General features: G+C 43.4%; 8 protein-coding genes across 8 annotated transcripts; 4 read left to right on the top strand and 4 right to left on the bottom strand.

Annotated features, from left to right (window-relative positions):
- Positions 1-2,185: 2,185 nt before the first annotated feature.
- Positions 2,186-3,800, top strand: Bfra_008404 (putative integral membrane protein; the record flags this gene model as incomplete). Its single annotated transcript, XM_037338767.1, has 5 exons — positions 2,186-2,216; positions 2,324-2,481; positions 2,535-3,164; positions 3,216-3,403; positions 3,452-3,800. 5 exons carry the CDS (start codon positions 2,186-2,188, stop codon positions 3,798-3,800), a joined length of 1,356 nt encoding a protein of 451 aa, XP_037192073.1.
- Positions 3,801-4,385: 585 nt separating this feature from the next.
- On the bottom strand, positions 4,386-6,509 carry Bfra_008403 (putative mfs multidrug protein; the record flags this gene model as incomplete). Its single annotated transcript, XM_037338766.1, has 4 exons — positions 4,386-5,381; positions 5,434-5,653; positions 5,707-6,023; positions 6,120-6,509. The coding sequence occupies 4 exons, from the start codon at positions 6,507-6,509 to the stop codon at positions 4,386-4,388; spliced, it is 1,923 nt and encodes a 640-aa protein (XP_037192072.1).
- Positions 6,510-7,714: 1,205 nt separating this feature from the next.
- Positions 7,715-8,694, top strand: Bfra_008402 (uncharacterized protein; the record flags this gene model as incomplete). The annotated part of the gene is made up of 2 exons (XM_037338765.1): positions 7,715-8,566; positions 8,623-8,694. 2 exons carry the CDS (start codon positions 7,715-7,717, stop codon positions 8,692-8,694), a joined length of 924 nt encoding a protein of 307 aa, XP_037192071.1.
- Positions 8,695-9,602: 908 nt separating this feature from the next.
- Positions 9,603-10,387, bottom strand: Bfra_008401 (putative peptidyl-trna hydrolase 2 protein; the record flags this gene model as incomplete). The annotated part of the gene is made up of 2 exons (XM_037338764.1): positions 9,603-9,910; positions 9,982-10,387. The coding sequence occupies 2 exons, from the start codon at positions 10,385-10,387 to the stop codon at positions 9,603-9,605; spliced, it is 714 nt and encodes a 237-aa protein (XP_037192070.1).
- Positions 10,388-12,132: 1,745 nt separating this feature from the next.
- Positions 12,133-15,607, top strand: Bfra_008400 (putative c-5 cytosine methyltransferase protein; the record flags this gene model as incomplete). The annotated part of the gene is made up of 4 exons (XM_037338763.1): positions 12,133-12,220; positions 12,299-14,874; positions 14,933-14,976; positions 15,031-15,607. The coding sequence occupies 4 exons, from the start codon at positions 12,133-12,135 to the stop codon at positions 15,605-15,607; spliced, it is 3,285 nt and encodes a 1,094-aa protein (XP_037192069.1).
- Positions 15,608-17,042: 1,435 nt separating this feature from the next.
- On the bottom strand, positions 17,043-18,211 carry Bfra_008399 (putative er to golgi transport protein yif1 protein; the record flags this gene model as incomplete). Its single annotated transcript, XM_037338762.1, has 4 exons — positions 17,043-17,246; positions 17,300-17,625; positions 17,675-17,876; positions 17,927-18,211. The coding sequence occupies 4 exons, from the start codon at positions 18,209-18,211 to the stop codon at positions 17,043-17,045; spliced, it is 1,017 nt and encodes a 338-aa protein (XP_037192068.1).
- Positions 18,212-18,583: 372 nt separating this feature from the next.
- On the top strand, positions 18,584-20,738 carry Bfra_008398 (putative signal sequence receptor alpha subunit protein; the record flags this gene model as incomplete). Its single annotated transcript, XM_037338761.1, has 5 exons — positions 18,584-18,820; positions 18,896-19,181; positions 19,230-19,496; positions 19,556-19,915; positions 19,966-20,738. The coding sequence occupies 5 exons, from the start codon at positions 18,584-18,586 to the stop codon at positions 20,736-20,738; spliced, it is 1,923 nt and encodes a 640-aa protein (XP_037192067.1).
- Positions 20,739-21,623: 885 nt separating this feature from the next.
- On the bottom strand, positions 21,624-23,430 carry Bfra_008397 (putative glutamate decarboxylase protein; the record flags this gene model as incomplete). The annotated part of the gene is made up of 3 exons (XM_037338760.1): positions 21,624-23,040; positions 23,109-23,347; positions 23,413-23,430. The coding sequence occupies 3 exons, from the start codon at positions 23,428-23,430 to the stop codon at positions 21,624-21,626; spliced, it is 1,674 nt and encodes a 557-aa protein (XP_037192066.1).
- Between the last annotated feature and the right edge of the window lie 109 nt (positions 23,431-23,539).

Here is a 23,539-nt window from a genome sequence, read left to right as displayed (position 1 = left end):
GATCATCTAATTGGTGGTATTGCATGCAGTTTACAAGCAAGGGAGGGATTATTCAATGTAGGTAGGTAGGTATGTTTAGCTTGCTTGCCTCGTCGCCGCTTAGAACTACAAGAGAAATTTCATGCATTTGATTGGCCGAAGTTCTATTTTCAGATCTCGGGAATAGCTTCAAATGGCAACCTCCACGGTGAACGCATTCGTATAGTTACATATGATCGGCATGGCCACAGTAGTAGTCAGTATGCTGCTAATTTACATTATTCAAGCTTCTCAGCGTGACTCTCTTCATAAACATTCATAAATTCTGTTGAAAATTCTGGTACTCTGTACCTATTATGTACCATAACACTCCTCGAACGTAGTGACAAGAAATGAAAACCAAACTTCAACCAGTCGTATCGTCCTACTAAATCTGTAGCATCCGCCTTCGCAATCGTATTTCAAGCCAAACAGATAAAACTCAACCCCTCTAGATCAATCAACCCCTCAATCTCATCCATCCTCCCCACAATTTATCAACAATTCAAAGCGCAAACCCCCTCACCCCATATACTACCGAATATGGCAATGTATCAAATAGCCAACCAGGCCCCAGTATAATTACCTAGTATGAAAAGCAATAACTGAATACTCACTCGCGCCAGTGATATGGCCTCATTTTCCTCTCTCTCGGTGGATTGTTCTCATTCTCAGCAGTAAAAATAATCAGATGCGGAATGATTTGTATCGTCTCGAATACGAAACATTCCTAATCTTTGGTAGATGAGAGCTTTCTCTTGCATTGATAATTACATCGTATCGTTGTCTCATACCGATGCAGAGGACTTTAGTAGAGCAACCAATGATAAGGCCTAGTTCCATAGCAATGACAGTGAAACTAGAGTCATTGACCACGAGTTTAACATGACTATCGACGTTACCATTCACATCAAAAATTCGATATGATCTAAGATCTCACTAGCTTCTAGGACCTTGAATGTTCGTCTGACACTAGCCATTCTTTAGACATTCAACATCCACATGATCTCAAAGTACCCATATAGCTTCAAATACTTGGAAAATTGAACATGAGCAAACTTGAGCAAGAAGATCCTCAAAGGACATGAAAGAATAGAAAAGAAGACCTGCTTACAACGCAATCTAGCACCGCTTTCCTGAGGCCATTGTAAAGATGACCGACCATATTGTCCCTCGAGTTTGCAACACTGGCACCCAGTGAGACTGAGAAATTTTCCTTACTAAGTTATAAATAGAACCATTCGAGCTTCACAATGTGAGTTGATCTGGAAGTTTTCGGTGGTCGCTGTGGACTTCAGAAGAATCCATCTGATAATCTTCAAACTTCGCCAGTACGACATGTCGGGTATACTTTCGCAGATTGAACAAAAAGGCTTTTGATTTTCCATTGTTCCAGTGATGAAAAGGTAATCTCATTTGGTAAGTATTCTTGTTGGTTGACTTCCCATGAAAGCTTTGTAGCACTGGCTGTAATGCTCGATGCAAGAAACGTAGAAATTTTGAAAGCATCCTGGAACAAAGCATTGAAGATGTAACCAAAGATAGCAAAGTTGCACGAGATGATATATTTTCTCAATACGTTGAAAAATTGAAACAGTATGCAAAAGGAGACGAGCAATTTGACTACTGGACCAACGACAGGAAGTCGAACGTTAGGAAATCCAGATTTGGCTCAGATTTACCTGTGATTCGATAATTACATACTTCCATGCAACCCAAATAAATCTATTATTAATCCGATAGAAATATCGTCGTCGCATTGCATTGAATCAATGCTATATTTGCACGCGGATGTCGGCATTTGATATGCAAAGAGGTTCAATGGCATCCCCGGGAAAACTGTCCATCCAATCACACACGCGTTCATTCCAACCTGCCAAGATGGTAAAATAGTCGCAGTGTTTCCTGTCTCTGAGATGGTAGGCTGATGCGCGATCTTATAGGTTAACGATCACGGCGGCTAGAAGACAAATTTGACACTTCAGCGGTAAAAAAAAGGTGTTGGCCATAGATATGCTCGAATGTCCCATATATTGAAGTAACATCGAGAGGGTGTGGAAGAGATAGAAAAGGATAACTTGATCCTTCATCTCTTTATGGTTGTTGTAGCTTCATCTCTTTGAAGAAATTAAACATACGAAATAATATTTGGAAAAATAAATAAGTTATGGTTCGAATGATTTTGGGAACGACAGCGGGTATGTAACCAAAGAAATGTTGGGGCTTCGCTTCGGGGCTGTTAGGCCCGAGCGTCTCACCAACTAGGGGCACCAGGGACAGAATGACGCTGACAGCTTCTGAAAAGTATCGCTAGTTCTCTCGATAGTCAATGCCATATCAACAACTGCAGCGGGGTTTGTTGCTGAGGATACGAGCGTCACATTTGCTCTCAACATACCAGAGAAGAATACAAACAATGATCTATACTTCAGTATATCGGGTCCGAGCAGTTGCTCCTGGATAGTAAGTTCGAACCTCTAAACGAGCAAATTGTTCCATCTAATCGCACGAAATAGGCTGTTGGCATGGGATCAAACAAGATGAAAAATTCCCTCATGTTTATGATGTATGCCGATTCCACCGGAAAGAATGTAACTCTCAGTCCTCGGATAGCTTCCGGGGAGAATGAGCCATCGCATGCCACAGATATTGTGGTTGAATCTCTTGCCGGCACTGGAATTTCCAACGACACTTTCACGTGGAATGGGAGATGTCTAAACTGTACCTCGTGGAAAGGAGGATCCTTGGGTTCGACAACAAACCAAAACGCAACTTTCATATGGGCAAATGGACCGCCCGGAACACTGAAATCAAACTCGTTGCACGCTGATGTCAAGAGACATGATTCTTATGGAGTTTTTTCCATGGATTTATCGAAAGCGGTGGGTACATCAGGTGTCCCTGTCATTCCAACTTCGAATTCCAAAGGCACTATTGAAATTTCTGAGAAAGGGGACAGCAACATCTCGTCCGCTGCCCATGCTGTTTTGATGGTTCTAGTATTTGTTGGACTTTTACCATTGGGTATAGTCATTTTGAGATTTCTAAATAGTCCCAGGTGGCATGCTCTCAACCAAACCATATCTCTTGCAATTGCACTTGTAGGGGTTGGATTAGGCGCGAAGTTGGGTACACTTTACAACCGGGTATGATAAATTGTCTCAGTCCCTAATGATCATTCTCTAACATCATTATAGACGAAAGGTTTCAAATCCGGACATCAAATCTTTGGCCTTATCATTATTATAGCCATGATCGGACAATGGATCCTTGGATTCCTTCATCATCGAATGTATAAGAAAACCTCGGCCACCACCAAATTCGCCCCTATGCATGTTTGGTTAGGCCGTGTCATTATTCCAGCTGGAATCATAAACGCTTTCATGTAAGTCCTCTTCCACCCACCCATAAACCAAATCTAACACCATCTCAGTGGATTCCCCCTCGCACTCAACCCCAAATTCGACTGGGCCCTTCTAGTCTGCACACTTCTCATGGTCATAATCTGCGCGCCCGTTCTCTTCTGGGGCTACAAACGTCGCCAAGCAAAGAAAATCAAAGATATCACAGGGGAAGTAGAAGGCTACGAAGCAGAGCCGTGGAGAAACCCACAGGCGCAGTATGATATTGGTCTTAACCATATGAACATGAATACGAACTCCAATCTCGGGGTGCCTCCACCTTATCATGCGGGAGAACATCAGCAGCAGACATCTCAGCAAAGGATACCGGGCCAGTCGTCGCATAATTTGCCGGTGCAACAGGGGACGCAGTTTGTTTGAGGAATGAGATGATTCTACGAACGGGTTTGGGATGTCTTTGACTCCTTGATGGGCATGAGTATTTCATTAGTGTGGTTTTCGGAATATTCAAATATGGTAAATGAGACACATGGCGTGTTTAAGGGTCGAAGGAGTCAGTCATTTTCACAAAGGGTCAAAATTTCGGGATACCAAGGAAAGATAATGAAGCATAATGACGGCGTTTGGTTTGGGTCATGAGTCGCAGAGGAAAAGGGATACGCATCAAGGATTCATGTAAGGCCTGGTTGCCAGCATAAAATAAGGTGGTATTTTGGGGTATTTGATCATATTTCTTTTATGAGTGCAATGGAACACTGTACACTCGAAATCTTACATTGTCGAATCGTCAGAGCATTTGGAGTATCAAAATGATACACCAAAGGAACTCACCCTAAGTGACAAAATTCATGTTGAACATGTAAGAAGGCAATTGGCAATTATCGTGTTTTATTCTGACTATATATCTTCAAAATCACAGCAGATCAATTCCGCCTTCTATATGCATTTTTCATATCATCATATCGTATGACACCTTCCCTATGATCCTTTCACACCCACCAAAAATTAAACATTAAACCCCAACTCCCTATTTCTAACCCTCGCCTCCTCCTCAGCCTCCCTATCTCCCTCCAAAATAATCTCATGTCCATCCCCCTCCCTCACAAACATACTCGCCAAACAAGTCACTCCTGCCATTCCCGCCAAAACCCAAAACACAAGCCCTACATACCCATGACTTAATCCTACTCCATAAAGATAACCGCCTAGAGCAGGTCCTACGGTTCTTGCCGCACTACTGGCGGTTTGTCCGATTCCGTGAATAGTACCGAGAACAGAGGGATGTGGCGAACAGTTGTTGATGAGAATTGTAGTTGCTGGGCCGGCGAAAGTACGAGAGATGGTTTGGATAAGGAGGACGAAGGTTAGAGAGATCCAGATCGTCGGGCCGGTTTTTTGGGACGGGGGTGGAGAGGAGGATGGGATTAGGGAAAGGAAGGGGGCGAGGGTGTAGGCGATTGGAAACCCGTAGAGGAAAATGCGCCAGCTGCGGACGGTGCCCAGACGAGTGTTTACTATGGGGTATAAGAATAGTTGCATAGTAATACCAATCATTCCTAGAATGGACATTGCGAGGCCGACGTCGCGGGGCGGAAGACCAATGCCGCCGGTGAATTTGAAAGGTGGATGTGGTGTGTAGTCTGCAGGAAGAGATTTGGAAGGTTGCGAGGGATTGTAGACGGAGGTACTGAGAAATGAGTACCAGATACTCTGGAAAGTTCCCATCGAAAATGCTAGTAAGGCATGGGAGACTAAAGTGCATACCACATTATATGTGAAGATTTGACGGAACGGTAGTCGATTCGTATACCGAGGAGCGACTCGCTTGGGAGATTTAGGAGTAATTGGCGTAGGTCCGATAATTGGCGAAGATGCATTGCTTGAAATAGCAGTATAATCACCCTTACTAGAATTTCCTCTTTGGAGATGACGGAAGAAATGCTTGACAGCTCGGCCGGCATTGATGCCCCAATCCTCTTTATGGGCATACAGTTCATGTGTCTACATTGGTTAACAGAGCTTTACTTCACGCAGAGACAATTAGGATGCTTACTTCTTCTAAAGCAAATATGACCGCAAGACAGGCGGAGGCAAGAAATAAGGCACTGAGCAAGTTCGGAGGTGCATATGGATACTTTTCTAACCATTTGATACCTCCGAATACACTTGGATAACTCCCTGCTGGATCAGCTAAGAGACCGCCTAAGATTGGACCAATGATAGTCCCAATATTACCGCACATAGGTAATATTAAGAAAGCACGACTCTGATATCTGGACACTGTTAATTCTCGGTATGTTCAAATAGAAGAGGAACAAATTCTCACTTCTTTTCCTTTACAATCTCGCTAATCATGGTTCTCATCACACCTACATTTCCATTAAGTGCACCACCGATCATTCTGAATATCAGTGCTTGCCAAAAGTTCTGTGCAAATCCAAACCCCAAACAAGAAATTGCGGTACCACTCAGACCTATCAATAGAACTCTCTTTCTACCCGATCGATCTGAAAATCGTCCCCATAACATAGCAGTAGTTAACTGGGCCAAGGCAAACGACCCAGCCATGATACCTGCCTGTGATGCAATGGTCGAATCTGGTAGTGAGGGATCAAAAGATTTCAATTGGTAGAATAGATAGCTCTTTTGTATATATTAGTGTCTTATACTATCTCAAGGATTGAAGATTGAAAAGATAAATCATATCTCAGTGCTCTCAAGATTGATTTTAGAACTCACCCTCAAACTAGTCTGTACAAGGGGCTCGGATAACCTCGCGCAGGTAAGAATAGCCAATTGCCTCTTATGCGGCAAACTACTCCAAGCTACAGGTCCCTCCTTTTCCGGCTCTGTAGCCGGGATCTCGATTTGTAGATCTTCATTGTTCTCTTCTTCTATAACGGATTCTCGTCGTTGTAATGGGTGTTTTCCGTGTACTTGCTCTCCGGGTTTGATTGGTGCGTATGCATTGGTTCGCGACACGGTACCATAAGAAATTCCACCATCGTTACTAGCATTTATGGACGTCTCCTCATTGGCTTCTTCTCCCGCTGGATCTCTTCTTCTGTTCCGTGATTGATCTTTCGGGATATCCGAATTATTTGATTTTTTAAAATTATTACTAGACATTTTTGCAGTCGAGCTCGAGAATGACAGGTGAGCGGCGCATGCAAAAGCAACAAGGGTTTTTTAAATGGTATAGTATAGCTCAGAGTATTCCTAGCCGTTATAAACGAAACTCCAAATTTTGTAAAGAAGGTCAAGACCTGCAAATGACCCAACTCCAACAGAAAAAAGTCTTATATAACAAAAAAGGATTGACCGCCAGTACAGCCGCGACCAAGGGTCCTTCAATAAAATGTTCCCGCAACGTTCCCGGATCGATATATCCGCAATGATTTATTCCAAGGTTTGATTGGTTGGTGGTGGATATTGCGCTATCTGGCCCGGTCCCGAAAATTCTGTCATTTAGAAAACACTTGACGTGCGCATTCATTACACAGCCACAAAGCACCTTTGATACTATTAAGATGAGAATAAGGTGTATGGCATTTGACTTCTTCATCGTCAAACCTGCGTCTGGAACTTCTACGTCACTAAGGACGACGCTGTAGGAACTTCAACAACAGACTTGGCTTCCTGCGTGGTAACGGCGAAAGACACCAGCAACGTTGGTTATGTTAGCATTTTCAATGTAGCTATTGAATTGTAATAGCGCGAAATCACCCAGTGTGCAATTTTGTTGCAAATTTACCCTATTTGGAAAGTCTCGGGGCGAAGAGTTTGTCGTTTTCCGTGACATCTTCTTCTCATGGAAAATCCTTTTCGATAGCATTGTGTTGCGATTCAATGCTAAATCTCAAGTTTGGGCAGTGATTTCATATTATCACATACTACTTGTCTGATCGGTATGAAATCTGAATGCCGCAAAAAGAAGAGGGAGGTGGTAGAAGTCAGGTTAGATTGGCAAATTCTGTCCTGGGAAAGCGCAAAACATGCTGCATCGTCGTCCAAGTTCAACCATGCTTTCCCAAAATGGCAAATCCTCTTTTACAGTCATTGAAGGAACAACTTGTATTTATTAGTTATGTCTACCTATGACGTTCGTACATGCCTTCATATGTTACTTCAACATCGGGACCGGTTCTTGTGTCTTGCACCTGCCATTTTTTGATACTTGAGGAAATTTCTTCAATTGCCTATAGCCCATGTTACTTGTGTCTCGATTTCCAAAAACCTAGTTCTTGCATCATAGACCTAATTCTTGAGTCTTAGCCATTCTTACAACTTCTTTCGAGTCTGTGATCAGTGCGATTCGGCCCAACAACTATTTGATGCTCATCGATCTAGTTAGATGGTCAATTGAGAAAACATCTCCTTCAAATCCTCCATCTGTCATCGCCATTATGCCAAATAAAAAGCACAAAAAGTCTTTCCATGTCTACGAGGATCATGACGCCACTAAACCAGAATACTGTACTGGCGATTTTCTCTGCTCCCTCTGTTTCAAAGACAGTACAACTCTAGGCCCTTGCACTGCATGCTGTAAAGGATGTCCAAATTGCGGTACTCTACTTAGTGAATCGTTGAAACGAGAACAAGATGCAGTTGTGCATCTCACCAAGTCGGAATCAACAACAAATTCGCTATTCCAGATCCCATCTAACAGTGGAACTCTAACTACCAAGGCCAGTAGTCAATCTATTAGTACTAGAGATGCAACTAAATCATCATCTCCGCCATCTTATATCTGTGAACGGGGGCTCCCTCCAGATAATGGATATCAAACATCCATCCCTACGACTCCTATTCGGTCCCAATACATTTCTAAAAACAACAGCCCGGCTTTACCTGGTCGCCATAGTGAATTCCACTCGCCCATCAGCCAACAACAACGCAGTCCACATATTTCCCCACGCGTCATGCTAAATCACCAGCCTTCCCGCAATAGCAAGAGTCTATCTTTGACTGGCAGCCAAGATTCGCTCATACCAATTTCACCAGCGGGAACATACATCGGCCAACAACGCAGCCCGAAAGCATCTCAATACGGCATTCGAACACATGCTGATAAGTTAAGAGCTGCATTAGCATGTCCAATCGATGAACTTCCCCAGATAAAGTACAAGCCGTCGAGAAAGACTCCTTTGAGGAAGAAGATAGGCTTGCTTTTGAGAAGATTTCAGGTAAAATGAAGTGCTCGATCCAATGCACCAAAGCGAGCACTGACTTTCCCTCGTAGTACAAGTTTGAGAAGCCCTTGGTTACAAGCAACCATCAGTTGATTACGAGCAGTGATGATGATTTGAAGTAGTTTAGGGATGAAGAACGTAAGCTTATGTGTATCTCACAACAAGCACAGTTGCAGATGTTTAAATCCCAATTTACAAACTCAACATCACACCAATCCCAACTGACCACTCTAACCCGACCTTTAAAGCCCCATTTCACTAATATGAACAATAGGTAAATGATAACCTGCGCCAGAAAATGAAAGCAAAAGTATCTTGGAGCAACAGAAGATGTACTGTCCACAGCGAATATTTTGGTGGAGCTTTGTCGAAGAAAGAATATTGTGTATGATATACCCAACCAGCGTTTAAGTTTTAATGATAATTTCAATTGCAAATTGATTGTCTTTGGAATGTAATTGCGATCCATGGTGCGTGATAGGCTGGCTATATGTAATGTCCGATTTCACTTACTGTCTAGACAGATCATGGTGTTGTACTGCAGGAAAACAATACAAGAGCACAGTCTCAAATGCAGCACTGGAAAGTAAAGAACTAAGGTGACTGGTGACTCTCGCCCCGATACATATCACTGAATAAAGTCACAGTATTGGGGTGAAATACACATGGAATATACAAGGGAAGTTTGTATAATGATTGAAATCAGTCCGGCCAAGGCTTTAGTATGAATTGATTTCAAAGCCTATTCGTGTCTACAAATATATCCTTGATCATCCTGAACGCCAGCAATGCTACGCTTTTGAGTTTCTATACTTCGTTTCATAATTTCGATGTCTTTCACATCTTCATCCCCATAAGTCTTGAATCAATCAATATTCCTTCAGATCACCCTTCTTGCCACTAATCCTGTGCTCGGTCGCGTCCGAATCCCAAGTATTCATGATATTCATCTTGGGGTTTTGATTCCCCGCCTTTGCTCTTCCCAGAGCTTCATTTGCAAACCCCCTGAATCTGCCAGTATCACCCTCGTCTACAACAACTTCAATTTCCCAGTAATCTGATCAATAACACTCTTTGGCGCAGGACCAATTCCCAAAACAGTATGGCTCCCACTCGCAATTTGAGTTCTACCCGCATCCGCAATCTGCTCGGCCACAACCCCCAGACTAATAGCTTGCGCCTGTAAGATTTGCAATTCATCTTCAGACTTTACTTGCAGTGCGACCTTTGCCTGACCTTCCCGTTCCCAGCGTCGTAGAATCAATGCATTGGCGGGTTGGCGCGAGATAGTTTTGTAGCAGGCGAGTGTGGCGTGAGAACATTGTGCAGCGATTTTTCCTAGAGAGTGGGTTGTTAGATCGGAAGGTATCTCAATATTATGGATAGCGGGAATGGAATCAATAACGCACCTTTTGTCATGCCCAAATCCGTTCTCACAACCAAGACCAATTTACATTCTTCTCCGGTATCCACAGGTCCGCCTTCACTCTTCTCCTTCTTCTCCTTCTTCTTCTTCTCGCTCTTTTTCGCAGTATCGTTTTGTGCTACACGTAATCCATCTCGTTTATCTGCTTCTAATCCATTGGACCAGTTGGGCGCATGGTCTAATATAGATGCATCGATATCTTCTTCCTCGCTTTCCTCCTCATCGTCATAATTCGCGATTCCTCGTTCCTTGGGTGCTCGCGGCATAAAAGGAATTGGGAAGAATCCAAGACTAGACGCAATTCCAATCATATATCCACTGAGACCGGCTATGATGGCGGTGCCGATTAGCATGGCCGTGGGAGTGGGTGGTGCACGCATATCTGCCATAATTAATCTGGAAACTTTCCGACTGGAAAGCTATGTGTTGGATGAAGAGACAGCTGCAAATTCTCAAATGGAATGAAAGTTGGATGAAGTTAAGCTGCAGGGATTATTTTTGTGGAAGTCTCGGTAGCTCTCTCTGCTATGTCTTACCTCGATACGTTGTCAAGCTGTCAAGAATTTTCAGCCTTAAACATCAGGGAACACGTTCTAGAACCTCGAAAGCTTGGGATTGACACATTCTGAAAGCCTCAAATTTCAACAACATTAATTCGGCGCACCAATTCCGTCCCCCGTGTTGCCTGGACTTTCGGGGCTTCAAAGTTGAGATGTGCAACAAATTAATTGGGAAATGAAAGTCGTCCGGGATTGTCTAATCTAGGTATGCATGAAGGCCATGAATCTGGTTTTCGACGCTGCCAATTCGATCTTTTGTTTATATTGCTTGTTTTCTGCTTCTTGTTTAGAATTTCACATCATATGTGCCAATGGGATTTCAATCGTGATTGATAAATATTGAAATGCGAAAAGTTCTCGAAAAACATATTGCGGAGATCCGATGGAGCACGATTGAAAGGGCAGACAAGGTCTATTTTCGTAAGAGCACGAGTAACTTCTGTGCCTTCAATTGAATGAGTTACTCGGCTTCAATTGACTGGGAGACTTTCCATAGTCCCCAAGCTGGTCTACTGCATTGAGAGCCGGTGTTGTAGAAGATAAGAAGAGGGCTTCATTGTGGGAAACTTGTTCGAGCATTGATTCCACATATATGACGAGAGCAGCCTCGATTTTCACGTCTATTGCGTATATTTAGACCTCGCATCATCTTCGAATTCAAATCTCAGTATATAGTTACATTGAGGGTTATGGGGGGTCCATTCTTCCACTCCCTCATCATAGGAACGATGGGCCTGAATGGAAGTCGGCCCAATTAGCCTGATATTATTTTCGCCTCATCTTCTTCTTCTACTTTCATCAACCATGCTGGATAATTCATCTTGTTTCCTAGGATTTGTTCTCTTTATTTTGGTTGTTGCTTTTGATACATCCTGACCAAGAAAGTTCTACAGTACTATCATCATCTTTGAAAGCTTTTTGTTAATCCATCATCATCTGGTGATACAAAGGTAGATCATGAATCTTTTGGAAAACTTCTTTTACTCAAATGAGTATTCATAGACAACAAAATTATAGAATGCAGATGGCATGGCCATCTATCCCAAGAACTACAACAATTCTTATCTACGAGTGCTCTATGAGCAACAAGACAATGTCATCTAGTGATGTTAAATGGGATAGTGTAATTGTCCCGATCAATTATAACAACCATCATGTTTCACTACACAATAACCAGACAACACATTCACGTTTATTGGCTTATCTGAATAGTAATAACTTTGCTTTTTCCTGCTTTTGTCATTGCAATATAAACTCCTTATGTAGATGATTCCGATACCTTGCTTTCAGGATGATGTGGTCTAAGTATGAGCAATTCGCGGGAATAGTTCAAAACAAAGCAGCTAAAACATATATTGAAAGCTGTCTTTCCATCAAATCTATGATTAAAGGATGTTCAATTTGTCGCATTGATCAAATAGAAGCAACAGAACTTGGATATTATAATCGATCGCCTAAGGTTAAGGAGGTCGTAGCATCCAGAAGAAACCTGTACGGCAAATTTGTTTGACCCGCTACCTACTGGCATAGTTCAACCTCATTCAATAGTATCTTTCTAAGCTTCGAAAGTGGCAATGGATCAGGCAATAGTTATTGACGATGATATTGCTATTATCATGATTGAAGATGACGACAGAGATGAAGTGGTGATTCTAGAACGAGGTAGGTTAGCCCGTCCTAATTTTGCTTGCTCTCGTCCTCTTGTCTCACAGGTATATCTATGCTGATACCTCGCAAAAGCTCCCAGTATGTCCCCAATACACTTTTCCAACGCCGAAATCAGAAATCGAACTTCACGTCCAAATACCAGAGAACATTTCACTGGATCAACCCTTAGATCCCAGTTCGACAATTCTCCTGCACCTGGCCATTCAGTTAATCTCCCTTCCATTGACTTGACGACTGCTGTGGCTTCTCGTAGCACGAAACCCAAAGAGAGCAATAGTCCTGGAGATAGAGTTTGCAGTGTCTCTACTAGTCTTCCAGGCTTCATAATACAAGAAGAGGGGTACGAATCGTCAAGGCCCTGGAATATCGCGGCTGAAGCGAGAACGGATCAAGGAACATCACAAGATCGCATTCGTCTCTCAAGACGTCGGGGTACCAAAGAAGGCACTTTCAGCCCTCGCAACGAAATGGTTGCCAATTCTCGGAACACGTCTCATACTCATTCTATGCCTGAGCGTCGCTCTTCCAATGCAAGTTTGATGTCGATTTCAGATAAGGGGGGCGGAGACGAAGAGAAAACGTCTACTACCCAAGATATGACCTCGCACACATTTGATAACGCCGTTATAATCGAAGACAGCGACGACTTCGAATTCAAGCTCGAATCTCAACTCCTAGAGAAACCCGAGTTCGAGTTCTTGCGCTCTGTTAGTGTGAGTGAAAAGCCGAAACTTAAAGTCGTTCCATTACGCAATCCTCCAATTGCCAGCCCTTATTTCGAGTGCGAAACTTATTTGTGTGGAAAGCACACCTTAAGGCCAGCGAAGACTGTAGAACTGGAGGATGGCGATTTTATTTACATTAAGCACATTGTGAAGTACATCAAGCCTGAAGACATTCGTGGTCTTAGTCTTGACAACACCCAAAATGCTTCCATCACTATTCGGGGATTCCGATTACAAAGATGCAAGTACCTCAACGGCATGCTGGAAAAGAAGATGAATGAAGTCTGTCTATGTTACGAAATTGACTTAGATGACCCACGGGCACCAGAAGAGCAGAGTCTTGTCGAAGTACCTTTGAGCTCTGTGAAAACTCTACGTAGTCTTCGTTGGACAAATTATAGCTACCCAAAGTATCGCAACCTGAATCGTGATGCTACCTGGACCGATGGAGATACATACATCAAAGGGGGGCTTACTGTGCGCTGGAAATACACTTGTAAATATGTATCAGCTTCAGCTAGAGAAAAGAACATATATGCAGAGAGAACCCTAGAACGGATCACCGAGGGATGGTTGTCATCAATACATCAAAGCACGCAATCACATCTAGCCTCAAGCATTCAACTTCGAATTGAATGGCGTGGAGAAACGGTTCCTGGTGGTACTTATATACCAGAATGCTACGATGTTGATGGAGAGGAAAAAGCGACCGAAGTCCAACAACCTCAAAATCCTGCCGTGGTCGAGGATACCGAAAGTCCTCCCGAAACATTCATAATCGTCGACGAGGACGACGATGATGATGATGATGATGACGATAGTGCTTCTTCACCTGCTAGGCCCCAACAATATGAGGCAGGTGTAGTTCAAACCAAACGCAAGTCAGATTTCTCGTCCTCTTCAGATCGAGATAGTGACCAAGAAGACAACAAACCAGCAAAGAGAGCCCGCCAAGTTCCCGAGGACGATATCGAACAGATTAGGCAGCGTCTGGGTCGGGTTAAGCTTACGTTCAACGGTAAAGAATACGTGAAGCAGTCTTACAACATCGGGACATTGTCAGAGATGGTTCTGAAGAGTGAACCTAAAAGCAAGCTGACCTCTACTCAACAAATTCGTGATACGAATAGACCAGCTGGAGGCCTTCGATCTAACAGAGGTGTTCGGCCAAGATTGAGGGGTCGCTTAACTTTGCCGAGAAGAAGTGCCCTTAACTCTCGAGGTCCCTATCCTGAGGCTAGTATTCCACTGCCCTCCTGCCCAGCTCCATCTCCAAAAATTCCTCCTCACCTCGAGATATCTTCATCCGAGTTAGCCTCTCCACCACCTAGCGGAATTGTCGACCTATCATCTCACCAATCCCGAGCTTCCTCATTAATTTCGGCTCACAGCTCAAGGCCGCCCTCACTCAAAGAAGCACTCGTTCTGGCTCCCGAACAAACCTTTACTTACGGCGATGCATTCTGTGGAGCAGGCGGTACCACACGTGGTGCAGTCATGGCAGGCCTCCGCGTAAAATGGGGTTTCGACTTCGATCAGCACGCCTGCACAACCTGGCGTCTCAATTTCCCCGGCGCGACTTGCTACGAGATGTCATCTGAACGCTTCGTTTCTCTAGCTACTTCTTCCCCGTATTCTTCAGACATCCCTAATGACGTCAAAGTTGATATTCTTCATCTTTCACCTCCGTGTCAATATTTTTCACCTGCGCATACAGTCGAGGGAAAGAATGATGAGATGAATACTGCGAGTTTGTTTGCTGTAGCTGCCGTAATCAAAGTTGCGAAACCCAGGATTGTGACGTTGGAACAGACATTTGGGATTTTATATCCGAGGTTTAGAGGATATTTTTCGAGTCTGGTTTGTATGTTTACTAGTTGTGGGTTTTCGTTAAGGTGGGCCATCGTGCCTTTGGCTCAATGGGTGAGTTCCTCCTATGTTCTACGCTTTAGCGAGCTAGATTTACTGACTACTTATTGAGGGACTTCCGCAAAGACGGTTCCGTTTGATTATTATCGCATCATGGTAACTTCTTTTGAGGAGTATTCCATTCTTACAGTTTAACTAACAATTACTTAGCCCTGGCGAGCCCCTCCCCCCTATGCCACCACCAACACATTTCCAAACCCCCTCTCCCCTCTCTCCTCTCCACAAAACCCGTCCTTTCAAAACCGTCTCCCAAACTCTCCGCGAAATCCCCAAATCCGCAGCAAACCACTCACCTCACCTTCTTCCAGAAAAAGATCTCAAACCATACAATCCCCACGCGATTCTTCCACGCACAATGACTACCAGCGGTGGTGATAACTGGCATCCGAGCGGGAAACGAGGATTTACTGATCGAGAATTCGCTTGTTTGCAAGGGTTCCCCTTAGAGCATAAGTTCGGACAGAATGGGATTAAAAGACAGATTGGGAATGCGGTGCCGCCGGTTGTGGCGAAGGTGTTGTTTGAGGGAATTAGAAGGTTCATGGAGGGGACAGATGGGGTTGTGAGGGATGAGGGAGATGAAAATGGAGGTGAGAACGGTTATGGGGAGGTGGACGATAAGATGGATATATGCGAAGATATCGACATGGACAGAGTGCACATTGAGGATAGTGATGATCGAGTAGAGATCGTGGATCTTGTTGACGAATCGGACGATATGGATTAGAAACAAAAGCTAGGAGTGTGTTGAGCGAAGAGAGTGATGACGAGATTGAAATTATTGGGGTTGCGGAAGTGAGAAAGCATATTGTTATTGATTAGGTACCTAATTAGTTGAGAATCTCAACTTGAGATGAGGGTACAAGGCGTGGGGGAGGCGTTTTCAAATTGCATAGATTATTAATGTTTGTCTCTCACCATCTGATCATGCTTTACAAGGTAAAAATCTGGCTAGTCAAGATATATCAGTGCCTGGATCGAGCAAGGAGAAACTCCTTCGAAGTCCTGATAAACTAGAAGTCATTTTTGAAATAATTTCTTCGAAAGTTCCACATGACTGCAGAGGTCACTTGCACAGTTGTTTCAACGAAGTATTCTACAATTTTCCACTGTATGTATACCTTACCCGGCAGTCGTGAATAGCACGACTATCGCTATAATGATATCACTGCTGATGTCAGATTGTTAGACAGCATGGGCAGCTACTGTTGTCCTGCGATTTCACTATCTATTTTTCAGGGAGCATAACATTATTGCGACAGTATGAGTAACGACTCCAGGTGTATGCAGAAGGCATGGATATGTTCCAATAATATAGTACTGAGAACTATGCAAAACTTTTCAACTGGTGAGATCCATGCCGAGTAGGTGAAACTCGAGCCGATACTGGGCGAGACAGAGCAGGTAGGCAGATTTCTTATTCCATACCCCCTCCTTCTCATGTCCATTTTGAACAGGAAGAGTGCAAGTCAATCAGACAATCAGCACCCAGAAGAGCATCTCATTTCTTCATTTCGCAGATAACATACATTCTCCTCGCCACATATGTCATGTGCACATAGTAGCTAGTCATTTGACTGTTGGTAGCTAAATATTCAGCGTTTTCGACAATTACACCATTACAGAACTGCTCCATTGTTGGAGCACACCCTAGACGAAAAGGAGAGGCACAATGACGAATTGAAAAAACTTCTATCTCAGTAGCATATAATTTAGTTTTGGTGCATTTTACAGTGTAGAAAATACCAAAAATTGGAGATCCTTTAGATGTCATTGTGATTGGTGCGTGTCGGGCCGTAGCCTCAAAGTCGACAAGCTCGCTACTCCAATATGCTCATCTATGTGAATATTCACGTCAAATTTGGACAGGAAACACCTATCAAGACCTCTATTCGATTTGAGCATCACTTGATGTTCTGATATAGACTGACAATGCGAGTCATCACTCAACAATTTACCGCATAAACAACATGATTGTATTAGTGACAACCATCACTAATTGATATCGATGCTAGTGAGCAGTAATATAACAACTTGTATTGGGTATTTTAAAACTTGTATTCTTACATATTTGCCTCATCGTGCCAGCCTAGCCTATTCACCAAAACCCCATTTGTACCATCCAGTAGCGATCCAATATCCTTGATCTCGCTACTGTCATTCTATACGCCAATGCAGTACCAATTCCATACCCGAGCCACTAACTCAGGCTCTTGTAAGTCCCACATGAAGATCAATTGTACAGGGTATGAGTAGATAAAGAGAAATTGTGTTCTTCGGCTCTTCTGCGATCTTGCAACTGTTTGCATGGTCCCTCGCTCATCAGTTGAATTTTCGGGAAGCAATACGTATTTTAAGGATCGTAACTGGTACATCTGTCAGAGGCACGGAAAGAATAACATTTAGGGGGGAAACATACCAGAAACAAAGCGTTGGCGAGGAAAGTGTAACTGAAAATAGTCCACCCAATCCAACCGCCAGTTCCTTTTCCGCCGTTGATGATCTCACTGACAACCAAAGTGGCAATAACTCCAACGAACTTATATCCAGAGTAGGCGACCAAATCAAGTAGCTGGGACTCGTTCGAAATTGATAGGAGGTAACATCCAAGCTTCAATCCCAGAATTTCAATAAACACAATAAAAAATGCCCATCCTGCCGTTGATCCAAGAAGCTCTGGTTGAAAAGCTCCTCTGAGGCCGGCCAAAAGTGTGGAAAGGAGGATATAAGTTACAAGTGCCATTACTGTGAAGAGGTCAATTTATGGATTTCGTGCGCGGGCTATTAATCATACCTGGAATATACATATCTGGACTATTGAGATCATCTCTTGGAGGTAAAAACCACCCCTCTTGACCACTGGGACCAATCGATTGTTTTCTTGACCAAGGCTTATGTCTCCATGGGAATAGGACTAAAAATAGCTTGTTGACTACATATCCATTCGAGACATTGAAGTAATGTTTCAGCGCCGAAACATTGACATATCGAGTGAACTATCTAGTTATCAGAACTTCATCTTCAATATGTATCCTCATATACTAACGTTTTGTTCCACATATTCTGTTCCATGTTTTAAAGCTGTTTGTCCAACTTGGAATCCCATTTGCGCCGTGGGATCATTTATAAAGCCTCCATATGCGCCGAATGCGCCAGCATTCCCTGAAGCTTGTGGTTGATAGGGGTTTCCATAGCCTGATTGATGCTGTTGTTGTGGCATTGGGGGAGGTGGTGATCGTAGCTGAGGGACTGTAGAGACATGTTGAGGTACTGGGTGATGGAGAGGGGGAGAGTTTGCTGGTGGGAAGTTCCCATAATTTGATCTTTGCATATTGGCGATATGGCAGAAGTAGACGTACGGCGTCTGCTGCGATTAATAGTATTGGAAGTGGAATAATAAGGGGGTGGAAAGTGGTATAACTATCATACAATAAGTAAGAATCGCGCCTAGGTCGAACACATTTCCATAAAGCATTGAGCTTTGGGTGGCTGCTATAAGCATATAGGGCGGCCGCTTTATCAGTCGACGTTTATCGTCTTATCGGTGATGCTTGGCACAATCATTCTGCGTGCTTTTAGAAGAAAGTGTCCATATGAATCCATAATCTTCTTTGATGGACTCCTTTTAATAGTGCCACAGTGTTACATTCTACGAATCTATTGTTACGACTCTCACGGCTGTTACGAATTTCTAATACTCAAGATGTTGGATACTTTTGAGATCCTCACCACTTCTGGAGTGGTACTCTGGTCGAAACAATTTTCCCCCGTCAGCCCTGCGGTTATTAACAGCCTTATCACGAATGTCTTCATTGAAGAACGAACCTTACCCGGTGCCGGAGTTGCAGATGATATTTCTGCTGCGAATAATCCTCCTTTCAAACATGATCAGCATACTTTGAAATGGACGACATGCAAAGAGTTAGGCTTAATATTTGTGGTATGTAAAAGTAGTCCTGTGGCGCAACGAATCTTATGGAATTTTTGAGGCATCTCGTGCTAACTTGTCTTGCAGGTTGTGTACAGGTCATTGCTACATCTGTCGTGGATTGACAAATTGGTAGATAATGTCAAAACGATTTTCGTGGACTTATATGGTGATCAATTGAGAAAACCACACACAACTGTTGTCGAATGTCCTTTCGATGAATATTTCGACCAACAAGTGCGGGAGTTGGAGAAGAGTGCTTTGAATCAGGATGCTAGAGTTGCAGAGGCTTCTGCATTCGAAGAGTCGATTCCTTTGATTTCTACGACCTCGGACAATGAGCCTCCGCCAATGCCTGGATTACCCTCGAGAGGTATGCGCCAGTGTTTCTCTCAAGCGCAAACTTACTAATATTCCATAGGACAATCAAAGAATAGTGTCACAGATATCCCTTCCCCCGACTCGACTCCTCTCGGAACACCTAATTCACGACCGAGTACACCTGCGAGCCACATATTGAGCGCGAAAGCAGGACCGGGTGGAAAGGTTTCTCGAAGAGCTAGAAAGGCAGCCCAGACCCCTACGTATGCTTCATCCGGCGACGAATCCCACAGAAAGGGTAGAAGTGTAAAAACCGGACCAAAGAAGGGAAGGAAGTGGGATGCAGACGGAATGGCAGATGAGGATAGTGATACCCCCTCGACTATTCTGCGCCCGCAAACGGTGCTACTTCTGGGGAGGACGAAGGTCGCCCGGGTGCTGTGGAGGGAGTTGAACAAACCTCATGGGGTTCAAAAACTGGAAAGGGGCAGTTCGTATTGAAGGATCTTGAAGACGAAGTCCATTCGATTTTAGATTCCGCGAATGCGAAGAAGGCGGAGTCTAGCGCCCCAGCAGCTGGCCTAGTAGGATCTAGTTTCAGTGCTATTGGAGGATTATTTAGAAATGTAGTTGGAGGAAAGACTTTGACTAAGGAAGATTTGGACAAAGCCATGAAGGGAATGGAGGATCATTTATTACGAAAGAACGTCGCAAGAGAAGCCGCGATGAGATTATGCGAGGGTGTAGAACGGGAATTAATAGGAGTGAAGACTGGAAATTTTGAGAGTATGTATTGCACACATGATTTTCGCTCAAGCGGCACTAACCATTTGCAGGTGTTCAAACAAGAATCGCAACAGCCATGGAGGCATCACTAAGAAAAATTCTGACTCCTACCTCATCCCTTGATCTCCTTCGAGAAATCGATTCTATTGTCTCACCTCCAGCTTTGTCGTTAAAGAAAAAGAGGCCGTATGTCATGTCCATTGTCGGAGTAAATGGTGTTGGTAAATCCACAAATCTTTCCAAGATCTGTTATTTTCTTCTACAAAACAAGTACAAAGTCCTCGTTGTAGCTTGCGACACCTTCAGATCCGGAGCCGTCGAACAATTAGCCGTTCACGTACGAAATCTGAAAGAACTTACCACCAGAGAAGGTGGCCAAGTAGAGCTGTATCAAAAAGGCTACGGAAAAGACGCCGCTAACGTAGCCAAAGACTCCGTCTCCTTCGCTGCTCAAGAAGGCTACGATGTAGTTCTAATCGACACAGCCGGACGACGTCACAATGATCAACGACTCATGTCCTCGCTTGAAAAATTCGCTAAATTCGCTCAACCGGATAAAATCCTCATGGTAGGCGAAGCACTCGTTGGCACAGATTCAGTCGCGCAAGCAAGAAACTTTAATGCAGCGTTTGGCCAGGGCAGATCTCTAGACGGGTTCATTATCAGTAAATGTGATACCGTGGGGGATATGGTGGGCACCCTGGTTAGCATGGTCCATGCTACAAATGTACCGGTGCTGTTTGTGGGCGTAGGTCAACATTATAGTGATTTGAGGAATTTGAGCGTCAAATGGGCGGTGGAAAAATTGATGGCCGGGAATTGAATTATATGATGTGCTTCCTCGCTTTAAATCGTCATTCTAGTACTTTTAATGCTACATATACCTAGCTATCTTCAGCTTGTGCAAATACACGAATTAAGAATCCCACCTTATCACGTACAAATCAGATATCCGAATTCAATTGGAACGAAAATGCAAAAAGCCCAATCATTGACTCTCTCATCCGATCCTCCTTGAGACCACATTGGAAAGATGTATCAGCTCTTATTAGATCATTGTCTGAGACTCGATGGTAGACATAAGAAGATCCTAAATCTAACTCCCATTTATTCTCTTCCTTCCATTCTATTCCTTTCTTTTCTGCTGAAGTCATCCATCGATCTCTGAATAGCAGGTTGTAAATGATCCACACAAAATCCACAACAAATTCGAAACATCTGTCTAGGTAACATGAAAATTGACGAATGAGAGTAGGGGCAAGGGGGAAGGTATTGCAAGGAAACATGTGCACTGAGTATACCTACCTAATGAGCATCGAAGCTGTGCCAAGCTTGGGACTTGGGGCTTGAAATTTTTGATAAGAGGGTTAGTGAGGGGTAACCGATCACACGAGTGTAGAATTCTGTGGTAGGCACCTTATACGAGGTGGCCTCGTTGAAGAGTTTGGGGTTATAGTGATGGTAGTATGAGTTGAGATATGATGGTATGTGTAAGTCCGTACCAAGACAGTAGATAGATGAGATAGCAAGAAATATTGAGTTGCCATCGAAGTCCTGAATATTCGAAAGGAAAGGAAAGAGAATACTTTACAACTCATTGGTCTGTTTCTCACTCAAATAGACCACACTAGGAATCAACGCCATGCACGTTTGTTCTTATATAATACCATTATTATTTTTAAACCCATAAATCGTAAACTCATATCATCTAGCAAACCGCTCTATGTACTCCATCGCTCATTGGTCTGTTACCACCCTTTCCTTGTCCCTTTCCATGCTTATGTCCCACACTTCCATGATTCTTCTCCGCGCTTCCATGTCCCTTACTCAAGTGTTGACTCAAAATACTCAAATCTTGCTTATCATTCTCGATCAAATTCTGCGTCGTGGCACAAATATCCGAAATCAATCGATCCAATAGATCAAAACTCATACTCTCTCTGACTACCACTCTTAAAATCTCAGTCTTTTCCTCGTTAGGAGGAAGTGGATAGTTGGGAATGATATATTGTTTAGCGCGGAGAAGATTAGAGATAGTCTCTTGCTCAATGTGTGGAAATTCTTTCTTGAATTCGTCTGAGAAACGGAAAGCGACGACAGGGAGACCGGCGTTGTAATCAGCAGAGGTTTCGTCTTCTTTGCTGAAAACAGGGGCGCTTAGACCTTGGAATGTGTGTTCACCTTTCTTGCGGTGAATGTCAGAGACGCATGTGTACCATCCAGTGGCTTCGAGAGATTTGGAAAGGAGACGGGCGTTGCTCATGCAATTTTCCATGATTTGACGGTAACCATTGAAACCGAGATGGATGAGGTTATAGTATTGAGCGATGACTTGAGCACCTGGTCGAGAAAAGTTAAGAGTATAAGACTCTTCTGTTCCACCTAGATAATGGAGTTCGAAGACAAGATGTTTGGGTAGGTAAGACTCGTCGCGCCAGATGATCCAGCCTACACCTGCATAGACGAGACCGAATTTGTGACCGGATGTGTTGATGGATTTTACTCGTGGGAGCTCGAAGTTCCACTTTGGACCGCCAGCTTTAGCATGGGTGAATGGAGCTACAAAGCCTCCGGACGCAGCATCGACATGAATTGGGATATCAACTCCAGTCTTGGCTTCATAGTCATCTAAAATCTTGGAGATTTCTTCAACCGGTTCATAATGACCGGTGTATGTACTTCCTAAAATAACGAAAATACCAATAGTGTTCTCATCGATATTCTCCTTGACCAATTCCGGATCAAGTCTGAAGTTTGACTTTTCAGAAACAGGAAGAATTCTAGCCTCGACCTCAAAGTATCTGGCGAATTTCTCAAGAGCTACTTGAGCATTCGATCCCATGATGATATTTGGCTTGGATTTATCTTTTCCTTCAGCCTCACGCTTTTCTTGCCAACGTCTCTTCATAGCCAAACCACCAAGATGGATAGCTTCTGAAGAACCAGTTGTTGCAGATCCAATAGCTTTCTCTCCCTTTTGTGCTCCCCAAAGATTAGCGATAATGGAAACACAACGGGTATGCATTTGCATCATTGCTGGATATTCGTCTGCATCGGACATGTTCTTTGAAATATTCTCGAACATTAATTGTTCAGCATGAGTTTCCATGTATGTACCCACGAAACTGATGACGAGGTTAGCAATTTTCAACCGGCTTCACGTTCCTCTAATGATCTAATCAATTGAACATACCTTGCCAAATTTAAATTAGGTCTGCCATCGAGATCCAATTCATCCTTCAACATTTGATGAACAGCATCTGCTGGTGCTCCGTCTTTAGGTATTTCGAACTTGGAGATTTCTTGTTTGGAAGCATATCGAGTCGAGTATGGTGTAATATGGGAGGTTCCTCCTTTGGTATGTACATGTTTTTGACCGGCTTCCTTCATATGCATATTCTGTAGATTTTGAATGATCTGATCTGGGTCGACCTGAGTTGAAGATACGGTCAGTATGAGGAGCTAAGCATTGAAAGCTTGAGATAACATCAACTTACATGGCGTGCGAGAGACATGGTGATTATGTTAGATTAAAAGTTGCAATGGTGGTATAGTATTTGAAATTTCTAGCAGAGTATGGGGGAAATTGTATGTCAATAGTATTGAGAAGTTTGAGGAGGAAGA

The sequence above is a fragment of the Botrytis fragariae genome (genome assembly GCF_013461495.1).
Source record: "Botrytis fragariae strain BVB16 chromosome Unknown tig00000061, whole genome shotgun sequence".
In the NCBI taxonomy this organism is placed as follows: domain Eukaryota; kingdom Fungi; phylum Ascomycota; class Leotiomycetes; order Helotiales; family Sclerotiniaceae; genus Botrytis; species Botrytis fragariae.
Note: the sequence above shows the minus strand (reverse complement) of the source record. Positions and strands in the feature narration are given on the sequence as shown.